We start from the raw sequence: 14,128 nt of genomic DNA on the forward strand, positions 1-14,128 counted from the left end.
GATGTTATAATATATTTGTCAAAAAAATGTTATAATATATAACTAATGTTTGGTGCAAAATGATCCTTAATATTGTGTGAAAGTAAGTAAATGTGCATGTTTTTAATTTTGTAGTAAAATAGCATAATCATCTATTTAATATCACATATTACAAAATACACCCTTTAACAAATTACTATTTTATTCTAAATATTTTAATATTATGGTATATGTATATTAGTTTTGTTTAATTAGTTTTTATTTTAAAGTTATTTTGATTTTTTTCGTTTTTTATGGGTTGTTGAATGATATACCATACCATAAAATATATATACTGAGTTGAAAAATAATATACCATCAAAACTTACAAAATTATTACTAAAAATTGTATATACTATGCTAACAAAGTTATATACTACCATTAAAATGTATATCCCATGATACAAAATTATATACTACAATTATGTATAATAAAATAGAAATTAAATATCACAAAAAAAAATTATATATCATACCACAAAAAACATATACATTAATTGGAAAATAATATACCAGCAACCTATAAAAAACTTAAAAAATTAATATAACTTTAAAATAAAAACTAATTAAACAAAACTAATATACATATACCACTATATTAAAGTCATACAGTCCTAAATAAATAAATAAATTATAAAAAAAAAACAATTTAGGTAATCAACAATGTAAAATGGTCATTTATCTACAATTTTAAAAATGAGGATATTAGCTTCTTATTTTATTTTGGATCATTTCCTATAATTTCTCATATTATATTGTATATAGTGATTTAATTGTTCGGTTTTATTGTATTTCTACTAAGTTTTATCAAGAATATTTACATTTTTGGACAAATATTTGTGATATTTGAGAATTTTCTTAAATTTCATCAATATCGAAAACATCTTTCATATTTACATTGACACCGATATTTTAATCCTTAGTCTTGAGCGATTTGGACAAAAACAAAAAAAGCTTCATTCACGCCAAAGGCATATATTGGTAGATTTTGTTCCACAAAACCTCATTCTTTTCAAGAAAATTTTCAGAACAAACTTCAAGTAGCCTTATGACATTAATGAAATCTACTCAATTCAACCCATCCTTCGAGCGCTGCATGGAAAAAAATAATATGAGCCACCAAACAACTTTTTCCAGTCTCTATGCAATATGTATGTCTTGTTATAAAAAGAAAATTAAAAAATAAAATCACTCTCCAAATTGGCAAAAATATCTTCCACTTCGCTTGATCCAATCTATCAGTACACGGCTAAGCTTCTTAAACCGCCATGAACAGAAGTGTTGTCTTCTTTGTGGTGGTTAAGTTGCAGACTTGGTCTTCTTATCTCCCGAACTGCAATTTTTCGAAGATGTTCCAGCATTGGCAATTGTAAACTGAGATGGATGAAAGTCCCAACTTTGATTTTCTCCCATCTAATTCTTATCAAAGTAGTTCTTCTTCTCACCTGAGAGAATTAGATCATGCTGTAATATCAGTCCAATATGCTTTCCCAGTTACAGCGAGGATTAATCATTTAGTACACAAAATTTAAAAAATAAAAAAAGAAAAAGAAAAGTTCACCATCAACTCTGCAAAGTGCATAATGATAAAATGCGGGGAAATTTTCAGTTTATCACTAAAAACCATTCTTAAAATCCTTGGGGATCTTAGTCAGGAGTTTGTTGAATAACCGGTGTTTGATTGTTGAAGAAAATAAAGCTTCACAATCAGATGGCTTTTCCTTGAAGTTTTTTCAAAATAATTGGGAGTATGGTAGAAGGGATCTTACGGAGGCTTATAGTTGTGCCCTATTCCCAAGAAATCTACTATCATAATATAAGTGATTAATGTCCTATTAGATTAATCACTAATCTCTACAAGATAATCTCAAAAGTACTAATGAGTTCGGTGGTTTGGGTATAGGTAGCACTCTAAATCGCAATGGAGCTTTACTCATGAAATGGTTGTGGAGAATTCTTATGGAGAAGGTAACTTTATGGTATAAGGTTATTAAAAATTATCTCCAAATGGTTAAGATACTTCCATGATTTCTAGAGTCACTTACAAGAGCCCTTGGAAGTCCATTTCATCAGAATACTACGAATTCTTCAAGGTATATTAATTTTAAACCAAGTGTAGGGAATAGTTCTTGATTTTGGGAGGATTTAAGGGCGTGATTTGACTTGGGCTGATAGATTTGTACTATATTGTAAAGAGCTGCAAATTCAAAAAATGATTCGATAGCAGCTTTAAGAAGAGAAAATGAGAACATGTGTACATCAAGAGTTTCTAATGGAAATTAAAGTTTATTAGAAACTTAAATGAGAGAGAGATCTTACAAGTATTATCATTGATTCTGGTGTTGGATTTTTTTTAGATATTTTACTTCAGTGGTTGGTAGGAGGATTGGCAAGCTATATGGGTTGTAGGTGTTCTCTTGTAAATCTATTTTTAAAACAATGGAGGTGTGGAATGTGCGTATTTTTGCTATCCTTTGGTCATATGATCAGAGATAATAGAATCTTCGATGATATGGAAGTTAAAGCAGATGGTATTTGGGATAAATTATTGGGTGGCTATATGGATTTTCAACACTAAGGATTTTAAAGCTATTTCTTTTTCCCTGCTACTCAATGTGTGGTCATTATGGTTGTGATTGGATACCAAGCTATTCATTTCTGTAATGATTTTGAATAGCTTGCTATGTAATAATTAGGATGATATCTTATCATCAATACTTAATAACAACCCGTGTTTCTTTAAATAAATAAATAGACAGGTTTTTTTTCTTTCTTTTCTGTTTTACTTTCTCCACTGGTTACGTGTCATACTATATTTAAAAGGAAAAAAACACAATCACTAAAGGCCATGTTAAATCCTTTTGTTAATAAGATTTTATTGTTTCTTCTTTCCCTTTCACCCATGGCCAACTGTAAAACAATTTCACTTTCAATAAAAAATTCTACCCTACCTTAAAATTTGGTCTAAACAGCCGAAGAAAAAAAAGCCATGGATAAATATATTAGAAATATTAGAAGGCAAAAATATAAAATATTTTAAAGAACTAAATAGTTTATTTACTTCTCTAAAAGGATTATACATTTGTAATCATACCAAGATACAACTTTAAGAGGTTTGGAAATTAAATTTAGAATTTTTTTTAAATAATAAAAATAAAGTAATACAACATGCCACAAGATGCAGTCATGTTGAAGATTAAAGCGCTAAAAAATCTAGACAGATCTCAACTCGAAGAAATTGTAGGAAAAATAAGAAAAGTAGAGAAGATTTAGTAAACAATCTAAAGAGAATTAACAAAAAAAAAAACAAATACACTTTTCCCCCTCTTTTTGGATGAGAAGATACAGAAAAAGGTGCTATTTTAAAGAAAGAAACTTCAAAGATGAGGTATATCATATATGTGAAAAAAATGAAAGCTTTTATGTGGAAGTTTGGTTATAAATAAATATAAATTTATTATAATACAGTACTCTATTTCTTCTCTTTCTTTTCTTTTCTTTTTCCCATTTTTTCTCTTGAATAGATTTTAATCAATCGATTAAAGCTCATAAATGATAATGAGAATGAGATGAAGTTGAAACCCAGATTTTGACTATGATCAGCATTTTTGCTTAAGAAAAATTAACAAGATTGTAAATTGCAAGAGACCATTGTACAGCCACAACCTTGCACTAGTGCCAGGATAAAATGTAAAGATTCACTTACTTGTGTAAGACAAAGTAGGAGCAAAACTCAGCTACCAATAACAGGTCTTCGCCGCACTACCAAATCATCAGCAGAGTAATAATCTGCTATAAGCCGGTACATGTATGATGGATTATGCCCTCCTCTGTGAAGAAGAATAATTTAGAATGGTCTAGTAATTACTGAACAGAAAAGAGATTATATTAAACAAATTAAGCTCAACAAAAGTAGAACATCATTAATTGACGGAGCAATAAGTATAATACAATAAAAGGAATATATCAACAAAGAGAAAGAAGTCTGATTTCCTAATTCTATAAAAGGCTTTTGCCACTTTTTTGGAGGGTATTCGAACTTGGGATCCCCCTCTTTATGAGAAAAAGTGTAGTACCACTAGGCTATGCCTATCACCACACCACAATACCCTTTTTTTTTCTTCTTTTTATAATAAACAAAACCTTTAATGATTGAGAAAAGGAAAAAAAAAAGGACAAATTCCCACTCATTAACTTGCACAATAATAGAATTTGGTTAGGGAGTACCAAAGGATTGCTTGAAATCAGATTAACTTACGTGTCCGTGATAAATAAACTAACAAGCTTTGGTGGTACATAATCAAATGTTGGATTAACAACATGTAGAAGAGGGGAACCAGTCCCATTTCCAAAGTCCATGCAATCTGAGAATTCTCCAAAATCAAGCAGTTCAGAAGGGGATCTCAGCTCATTTAGCAACACCTCAGGATTATGTGGATACAGAGGGCACAACTGCCGCACAACAAACACAAGAAGAAAAGATATCAAACTACAATTTTATATTTTATAACAACAGTGCAAGTCATGAAATAGAACGACCCGATAAAAAAAACATATTACTTTAAGATTTTAATAAATAAACTGAAAATTTTCCATCATGGCCATTTATTGTATTATTTTGGTTAGTGTCATTACAAAGAATTCAGAGAAAATAGAATGCAATAGCATAATTACCTTGTGACTACCAGCAAGCACCACAAAAGGAACAGCATGCCTTTGAGCTGCAAGGGCAACCATATTCAATCCAACAGGTGCTATAACCCCACCATTGGCCATGACAGCATGAGCACCAACTATGACCTTTACATTACAAAAGTCAAGGTCAATCAAACAATTCAGGATTTCTCAGATTTTTTACAAAAAATACAACAAAAATAAAGGTGCAAATCATTGTTGTCTTACCATGTTCACACGGGATATCATGGCGAAAACAGCTGAATCAGTTATTAGTGTGGTTTGCAAACCTCTAGAGACCAAATCTTTTGCCAGAAGGTGCCCCTGATATCTAAATTTGAAGGAATAACAATGAAACGGTATCACCAACAGGTATTACAACAAATTACTCAGATTGTCTGCTTAAATTAAATAAGCTAGTCTTTTTACTAACCTTGGAGCTCCCTCTGCAACAAATACCCGAAAAGATCTCTTCTTCTCCTTCGCAGCACAAAGAAATTCCAGGACTGTTCTTGAACTCCCTAAAGTTAATATTACCTCACTGGAAACTCAACAATTAGCAACATGCTCAAGGTAAATAAGGCAAGAAATTATAAATAATAGAATCATTAAGATTGAAGATACACACAGCAAGCCAGTCTACGAGTGGTTAAAATTCAGATAACAGGGATAATAAAAACAGCAACTACAACCTGAAAAAAAAAAAACCTACAAGATAGAACATCTGCGAGTAATTTAGGGTAGAGGAAACAAAATTCAATATGACTTTCTTCTGAAACTATCATTATGATTCTATAAATTGCCTTTTTTGGTTGTAAAGCTTACCCTAGAGAAATACAAGTCAGAAATCCTATTCATATTGATCTATATTTATTATGTTTCTTGTTGTTAATAAATGATTCTTTGATCCCTTTTTTCACTCCTTTTGGGTTCAATACCATTCATGATTCATCAATACTAAATGAGTATGAAAAATACTACACAAGACACTTGTAAAATCAAGCTAAAATAATCAAGAGTAAGGAAAAGAAAAGTACTTCTGGTGAATGTGCTCTACTGCTTGCTCTGCAATCTGTTCATGACAAGTGTTGATATCTTGTATAAGCTCATTTACTGCTTCAATGACATCGTGCTTTAGCCTCCGACTTCTTGAGCTCTTGTCAGCAGCTGTATATAAATTAGATGCTTACATTCTATAAAAGGCCATAAAACTCGTAAATTTAGTTAAATATTAATAGAGGTTTCTTGCATACTCCCGCTGCTTTTGAAGTCTTTGTCAACAGACTTTCAAAAAAAATAGCTGGCCAGTATTATTTTATAAAATATAAAATAGAAATTTTAGAATGAAAAACTCAACATGTAGGATCAGGCTTTAACAAAACAGAAAAACTTAGATATATAAATGAAAGGACTCCAACCACCCAGAATAGAAGAATCTTACATTTGCTTTTCCCTTCAGAATCACCTCCAGATGAAGAAGTACGAGGAAGAGCCGCTGCATCAGGTAAATCCTCAAGAAGTGCTTGCAAGGAAGGAGGGCGCAGTGTGCTTCTTGAAGCGGCAGCAACAGCAGCAGCTGATAGGACTGGATGCTCTTCATGTTCAGCATCATCTTCATCGTCACTTACAGATGATAAGTTCAACCCAGCCATAGCTGCTGTTGTAAGAGAAAGATCCTCTTCCCTAATAATGTGCAAAACACGCCTCACAATATTACCCACAGCAAGCTCTGCAATAATATACATAAAACATTGTTAAGTGAGAACAAGTATATACATCAAACAGTGTCAAGTCAAATATGTACGTGTAATACAACAAAAAACACATGAATACAAACAAAGTTGAACTTGCATCAATTTGAACATAAGCAGCATTCCAGTTCAACTAAAAAGGTTATAACTAATCTCATGAAAACAACAAAAATAAGTTCATTTGGTTGCGCAACATATTGCTTGACTCTATGTATATAAACTTGCTAATAGCTCACACAAAGAAGCTTCATACACTGGTTATCTTCTGCCTCTATTCTACCTTTCCACTAGTACAATATGTTAATCATCTAAAGCTTCTAAAAATATTATTATCTCCTCTTAAATGAGAGTGAGGACTGAGGGAAGTAATTCCACTTCCAAAACCTTTGAGCACCATATTCCATTTATGAAGAAAAGCTCTAATTGCGCTTCCAAAAATTACATCTTGGAAGCAAGGGTATGGAAGTATTAAACCAATACTCATCTAGGAAGCAGTCACTAATATAAATCGTACTTCCATAATTCTAGGATGTAGATGTAGTACTAATATTCTTTGGTTACTCATGTTACCCATAAATAACATCCAACGAAACTTTTTAGCATGACAACAATGGTGTATCACATAATTGCGAAGCATAGATGGATAGTCTTCAGTGCTTTTTTCCTTGAATACATGAAGATTTATCATTGAAATCGACACTTAAAAAGTTACACAAAGAAGCTCATGAGAGCAGTACACGATTTCAGTTCTGATTTAGCAAGATGATAACATCTTTACACTATTTCATCGAATAAGAGTAGAACAGCAGATTTAAAGCAATCAAAAACACAACTTCAAACTATAAAAGTTACAAGTAAACCTTCCCAGAGCAATTAGAAAAACTATTATGTTATCAATTCTCATTCAATTATCATTAACCTTCTAATTTGCAAACAAACTACCTCCCACCACACTCGAGTAAGAAAAACTCTCTAACATCAAAGATAACAAGGAAAACACTAAATCATGTATATTTTAAAACCTAAAACACAAACAAGAGACATTGATCTACATCCCTATACCAATATAATCATGAGTCAAAGATATCAAAGCAAAACACCCATTAAAGTATTTTTTGTTTATTATTTTTTTCCGAAACTAAACTCCCCACCTAACTGTACAATATTTGGCAACCAAGAAGCTAAAGAAATTGCTATGTAGATACCCAGAAACACTCAAGCCACAGCCCTTGTTGGGGTAAACCACGTGCCTGATCATTTAAGCTACCCCTCTTGGGTGCAAACATTGAAGTAATTAACAAACAAAACTTGACTGAAAGAAGCAAACAAGCATACCAACAGGATTTGCAGCAATGAGCTGTTCTCCAACAGCCTTAACTGCATCAACCAAAGCTCCAGCTTGATTAGAGTAGGGCACTCTTTGCTGCGAAATCACCGACCGGAGTAACTCAGCTGTCAGTTTTGCGGTGGCCTGTGAACCCTCAATTTTACTGGCACAACAAAATTATTCCAAAAGGCACATAAATGAAGTTATTACATATAATACACTAATGCGTGTGTGTATATATATGAGTACTCACAAAGGAAAATGTACATATAATTCAGCAACTAAAACCCAAACCCACTTCTGAAAAAACTTACCGCTTTCTAAGCTTTACAAGGAATTCATTAACATGGGCCTGCATGTCTGGCATCTTTTCACCAAAATTTTCACCTGAAAAGCAGGAGCGGAGTTTCGAAGAGTACGCCCCCAACTGGATTTCGTCTAAATTGTTATAATAAATTTAAAAAAAAAAAAACGAAAAGCAAAATGATTCATGATCTTGGAAGCAAACATATATATATATATATATATTCAACAGTCAAATGAATTGTCAATGAATAACAATTTTAGCTGAGCAGAATTTAAGTTTCAGTAACAAGAACCCAAGCAAATTACGTCTCTAAAATTTATTGGCAAACCAATATCTGTATATACATCGATTACTAAAAGCGCGCGCGCACACACACACACATATATATATAAACATCGGCTAATAAAGAAAAAGAGAAGATACCTTCGTGATAGCGATGAAGGGGGGAGAGAGAGAGAGAGCGCGAATTTAGGGGTTGAAGGGTTTTTCTGAGTGAAATTGAGAATGAAAATATAGGTAGAGAGAGAATATAAAGAATACTAATAGGAAGGAGAGGGGAGGAGAGTGATTCAGTAGAAAGAAACAAGGTTGGTTTGGTTTGCTGCGGCAAGAGTCGAAAGAGAAGAGAAGAGGGTGATGGAGTTGCGAGATACCAGGCAGGCAATGCGAACTAATAGGGAAATGGGAGAAACAAGTAACACTCAATAATCAAAATCAAAATCAAAATAAAAAATAAAATGGGAGTTATATTTCCACCCAAAATAATTTTAAAACATTCCCTTTTAAAAATATTTTCACTTCATATTTATCTTTGGATCTCCTATTGGGCTTCATTTTAAACTATACCGATGGGACTCTCAGTGTTCTCGTCCCTTTAACCGTTTTCAGGCAAAAAAATTTGACCGTATATATTGTAACTATTTAGAGCATCCTGTAAATTTTCAGAAAATTCAGAATAGTTTACAATATCAAAAATTGGGTTCAAACATGTTGTTGCACGCGTGACTAATTTTTTTTATGAGTGTGGAAAAAACATGTTTGAACCTAGTTTTCAGTACTGTAAACTATTCGGAATTTTCTGAAAAATTACAGAATGCTCTAAATAGCTACAATATACACGGTCATAAAAAAATTCGCGCTGAAAATTGTTCACGAGTCGAGAAACACTGAGAGCCCCACCGATAAGGCTTAAAGTGAAGCCCCTATAGAATAATTGTCCATTTATCTTTCAACTAATGATAAAAATATATTATTTAAAATTTTTAATTCTATTTATAAAAATAAATATTTCACAAATTCTATTTATAAAATTTTAGACTTAGGATCTATTTGGAAATCCATTCTATAATTGGGATTGAGTGTAATTCAGATTAATTACTCAATTTAGCGTGATTGTTTAACTATGTAATTACACAATAATTATGTAATTAGAAATTCTAATTACACTCTCTAATTCATATATAGTCCCACGAGAATTTTGTATAATTACTAATTACTATCAATTTTAAATAATATTTATTACATAATATTATTTTTCTGTGTAATTACTAATTATTTTGTCAAACATGACAATAAGAATTCATAAAAAATTACCACTTGACATCCAAACACAACTTATATTTTAAAATATATTGTAATTCCTACCCTATCAATTACATAACTTAGTAATTAAACTGACGTTTCTAAACTTGCCCTTAGTAAATACACCCTAATTTTAATAAAATTCTAATTCCAAAATTTTTAATTTAAATCAATTTTTCTAATCTTTAAAATTATATTCAGCATTGTCAAAAAAAATATATATTCATCATTATAATAACAGAAAAATAAAATTTTCTTATTGAAAAATCTTATTCATCATTAATTTCATTTCATTTTATTTTTTAATTACTTTTTTCATAAATTTATATTTGAGAATTGAGATTATAGTAAACATTTGTGTTGATTTAATTATTTATTTTATAAAATAATTTAAATTAATTATTCTCAGTTTTTATTAAATGATGAGATACATATATTTTTTTAAAGGGGTAAACTTAATATAGAAAATGTATATGAAGCATAATTATAAATAATTTTTTTAATTCATGGAATATGGTATATTTAATTTGAGATTGTTGACGCGGTTCTTCGGCAACAGGTAATTAAGAGAAGAAGAGAAAGAGATTAGTACTTAAAAGTAGAACCGCCGCAGATATGAAATCTTTGTGAGAAGAACTAGGTGACCCTAAACACGTTTTTTAAGTGGTTCGAATGTTAAAATCCTTCTACTCCACTAGTCAATATTATTGATCTTTTCTGGGTAATTGGTTTACAAAATATATAGTTCTTACAAGACTATTTTTTCCAACCCCTATCAATTCCCAGGGTCTCCATATTTATAGGAGAAGGCACCTGGAAATTGGTAGGGAGGTCATCCCGTGACCTTACCATTTGTCATATCAAGTCTGTGATATTCATGATTACTTCCTAAACCTGACACACAAGTGTGGTCTAATCAGCATGGAAGGAGATAATGGGCCGCACGGCCCAACCCGTCCGTGGGTGTCTGAATACGCACGTTCCTGCGGCGTGTCCGAGAAGTCAGGGGGATATCGAACACGTGATGGCAGGATTATGCACGTTTATCTTGCGTGTTGACTTCCCATAGGGTCAGAGCTTCCTGAGAAGCTCGCTACCGGAGCAATCCATAACCCGAGCTGATCCGTCCGTGGTCGTCGGATGTTGTTCCCAGCTCCTGGAACAACAGGACGGAGCAGGACGCTCCATCCCCTCGAGCTAGAAAGGGCCCGTCCTGAAGATAAAGCCTCTGGCCTGTGGGAGCCTCGGGCTAAATCATGTTTAGTCCGAGGATCGTCCTGCTAAACAGCCCGTGGGAAATCCAGGGCGTACATCTGCCCCCCAAGCTCCTGCTCGTGGTCCATGACGTCAGACATGGGAGACCACAGTAGGAGCTTTTAGACTTCTCCCACAACCCTTCGCATTCCATGCTTTTCGCATGCGTCTAATACGTGGAACGCCGTGGGTGGCGACGGTACACTCTACGAGAACCGCATTAAATGGCCTAGCCTACTGTCCAGCCGTCGTTTCACATTTCGAGTGGAGGGTCTCCCAGGAGCCTTTTACACGTGATCCCCCCTTGTATAAAAGGGGGTGGTCATCCCACGCACGGACCACCTTACCATTCAGAACCTCTCAAATTTCCTTCTTTTCTCTCTGACCTTCCGAAGAGCAAAACCCTCATTTCCATTGCTCTCATCTTCTCTGTTCACGAAGCTTAAGCGTGCGAGTTCCTTCAAGGCCTTGGAGACTATTGTGCCAACGAAGCTCCTACCAGCGCAGCAACCTCGCTCACCATCCAACCCTATACTGTAAGTCTTCTATCCCTGTTTATTTTTGAAAGCATGCCACTGTAGCCTAGGTAAAAATTTTTACTGTAGCCACATGCAGAGGTTTTCTGGGTTGCGCGGATATGGAGGGTGATGGCCCTTCTTTGATTAGGGCATACTTGCCATGGGACATCGCCTTAGAACATGGGTTCCCTGATTCTCTCTTAGGAACAATTTCTGGGTAGGATCCGTAGGAACTTTGGGTGCAAAAACCGGGTAGCTTAGGGAATACGCCTTAAAAGCGGTTTTGCCACGCCTTGCCTGTTGAAACTTTCCCCCCAAGGCAAATTTTTTTCCTTTCTTACTCTGAGCCATCTGACACACGAATTCCGAGTAATCTGGGATCTGTTGAGGGCACAGGCGCGTGTTCCTTGGAACGCGTGGCACCACTCTCCACGGGCTGGGCTTACCCCAGCTCGTGTACTTAATAATTGCCTCACTCTCTTGCTTGGGTCGCCTTTTCTAAAGTGTTTTCTTTTGTTCGATAGGCGACCAGATGGCTCCAAAGAGAAATCTGCCACAGAAGAATGTGGGAAGTTCGGCCTCCCAGAAGGATAAAGGAAAGGCGGTGGTAACCAGCTCGCCAATTCCTCACTTTGGACCGGCGGTGGAGAAGCAGGCCGAGGTGGCTCCTGACGCGTTTTTCGAGGCGGAGAGAATCGTCTCGAAGATAACCAGCCAGGCAAAGATCACCAAAATCTTCCTTAACCACAACATTCCTCTGGGGAAGACCTCCGTGATTGCCCGACCTGCTGCGGAGGGGGAGAGGAGCTGCACGCCGCTCGACGAGTCGTTCGCGGCCTGGAGCGGAGAACACTTCAAGGCAGGGGCCTTCCTTCCCCTGGATCAGTATTTTGCTGATTTTCTGAACTATGTGGGGTTGGCCCCATTTCAGCTCCCCCCCAATTCCTACCGTCTGCTGGCGGGACTGAGGTATTTGTTCCAAAAGCATGAGTGGGAGGTCCCCACTCCCGCTGATATCTTATATTTCTTCAGCCTCAAAGCCAGCCCGGACCAGCGGGGGCGAGGCGACGGGTTCTATTACTTAACCCGCTTCCCTAACACAGCAGCAGTGATCGAGCTGCCGAGCCATCCAAACGACTTCAAAGACCAGTTTTTTATGTCTACTGGGTTCCGGAACTGCGATCATCATTATTTCAACCGCCCTCGTAAGTAATCCTCCATTTAGCTCGCCTTTTAACGGTTATCTTATTTTAGCTCGTTCCTTATTCCAATTCTGATTTCAACCAACCTTGCAGCCATCTACTCAAGGACCGAAAAGTCCGTGACCCTCGGGGGTCAATACGACACACTGGCGAACCTGCCTCCCAGTGAGAAAGACTACCGCGTGCTCGTGACGGACGAGACGATGGTATTCTCCAAGCTGATTTTCCCAAATCAGACTTTGAATTTGAAAAGGCCCCGGGGGCCTCCCCCAGCCCGCGACAACAGGCCGATCGTCGCGGAGGAGGTCGCAGATGACGAAGGCGAGGAAGAAGGTGAGGAAGTTCCTCTGGTGAGGAACAGGAAGAGGAGCTTGGAGATCGCCCAGGGGATGATCGAGGAGAGGGCCCAATCTGGAGCAGCCGCGGGTCCTTCCGGTCAAGGTAACTTTTACTTATTTAAGAACGTAGATAGGGCCACTGCAGACCCCCGGCTGGTTAGGTTCAACCCTAGGCAGCTCGTCCATCGTCACCCAAGGAATCCGGACCTGGACACGCTTCTGCTCCACTACATTGACCAGCTCGTGCTGGACAACCAAGAGAGTCGGCCCAAGGGTACCGTAGTAGTAGATAATACCCTAGCCTTTAGGTCGGCCATTTTTGAGGAGTACGGGACCAATTTACGCACGTGGCCTACGCTTCAGAGGGGCGTCTACGCTCCGGGGATTAGGCAGTACGTAGAAGAGTCCAGCCCCGATTCAGAACCGGACCTAGAACCTTCGCCAGTTCGTGAGATAATCATCCTAGGCTCTTCCAGCTCGGGGGGTAGGGCTCCCCTAGTATTTGCTTTCTTATTGCCTTTATTTCTGTATGATTGCTAATAACCGTGTTTTTTGCTCTTTGGCAGAGGAGATGTCTCAGCCCGGGAATAGTCTGCGGGGCGTTGTGTTTGGTGGGAATCCCCCAGCGGGGCCGAGGTTAAAGAGGCTTCGCGAGTCCAAGAGCTCGACCGGGGTCTCCACCAAATCCCCAGCTACGGAGAAGGAGAGAGACCCGTCATCCCAGGTCGCGGGGGCGAACCTCCCTGTCGCCAGGACAGGACTCATGCATCCGCCACCCCAACGATCTCCACTGGCCGCCCAGGACGGGGTAATAGAGGTCGGGAATCTGGCCGCGGCAGCCCCGGACGTGCGTATCCCGGTCGACCCCCGGGCTCTGGAGAAGATGCCCGAAGCATTCCGGGGTACGGTGTACGAGTCGGCCAGCTACGCCGTCAGCCACTATTACAATATCAGGGAGAAGGAGCTCCGGGCCATCGAAACAACGAGCCCGGTCCGAGTTATAGAGTCCGTTATGGACATGACTTTAACGGTAAAGTGCCCCCTTCTTCTAAGGCTTTGACACTCACCCGCCGCCTTTCTCCTTCCAGTTTGCTAATTTATCACTCTTTTCTTGCAGGGCATGGCTGCCGCCTATAGAGGCATCGTTAGGACCAAGGA

At 37.0% G+C, this 14,128-nt stretch overlaps 1 protein-coding gene across 4 annotated transcripts; it reads right to left on the reverse strand.

The window, feature by feature from the left end:
• Positions 1-959: 959 nt before the first annotated feature.
• LOC133798709 (uncharacterized) lies at positions 960-8,771 on the reverse strand. Of its 4 annotated transcripts, none has more exons than XM_062237153.1 (11): positions 8,501-8,771; positions 8,085-8,157; positions 7,779-7,933; positions 6,134-6,421; positions 5,730-5,859; positions 5,126-5,233; positions 4,921-5,023; positions 4,693-4,818; positions 4,277-4,470; positions 3,725-3,848; positions 960-1,463 (listed from the first exon to the last, which is right to left on the reverse strand). In XM_062237153.1, exons 2-10 carry the CDS (start codon positions 8,135-8,137, stop codon positions 3,752-3,754), a joined length of 1,254 nt encoding a protein of 417 aa, XP_062093137.1. In that variant the 5' UTR covers positions 8,138-8,157; positions 8,501-8,771; the 3' UTR covers positions 960-1,463; positions 3,725-3,751. The 4 variants fall into 4 exon arrangements, with proteins under 4 accessions (XP_062093137.1, XP_062093138.1, XP_062093135.1 ...); XM_062237154.1 differs by having other exon boundaries at positions 960-1,482; positions 8,085-8,197; XM_062237151.1 differs by having other exon boundaries at positions 8,085-8,197; positions 8,501-8,770.
• Positions 8,772-14,128: the final 5,357 nt, after the last annotated feature.

The sequence above is a fragment of the Humulus lupulus genome, chromosome 8 (assembly GCF_963169125.1).
Source record: "Humulus lupulus chromosome 8, drHumLupu1.1, whole genome shotgun sequence".
In the NCBI taxonomy this organism is placed as follows: Eukaryota; Viridiplantae; Streptophyta; class Magnoliopsida; order Rosales; family Cannabaceae; genus Humulus; species Humulus lupulus.

Coding starts and splice junctions, on each gene's coding strand:
- LOC133798709 (XM_062237153.1), bottom strand. CDS start 8,137: ATGCCAGACATGCAGGCCCATGTTAATGAATTCCTTGTAAAGCTTAGA. Junction 7,934..8,084: donor CTTGTAAAGCTTAGAAAGCG/GTAAGTTTTTTC, acceptor TTGTTGTGCCAG/TAAAATTGAGGGTTCACAGG. Junction 4,471..4,692: donor TGCTTGCTGGTAGTCACAAG/GTAATTATGCTA, acceptor GTTGTGCGGCAG/TTGTGCCCTCTGTATCCACA.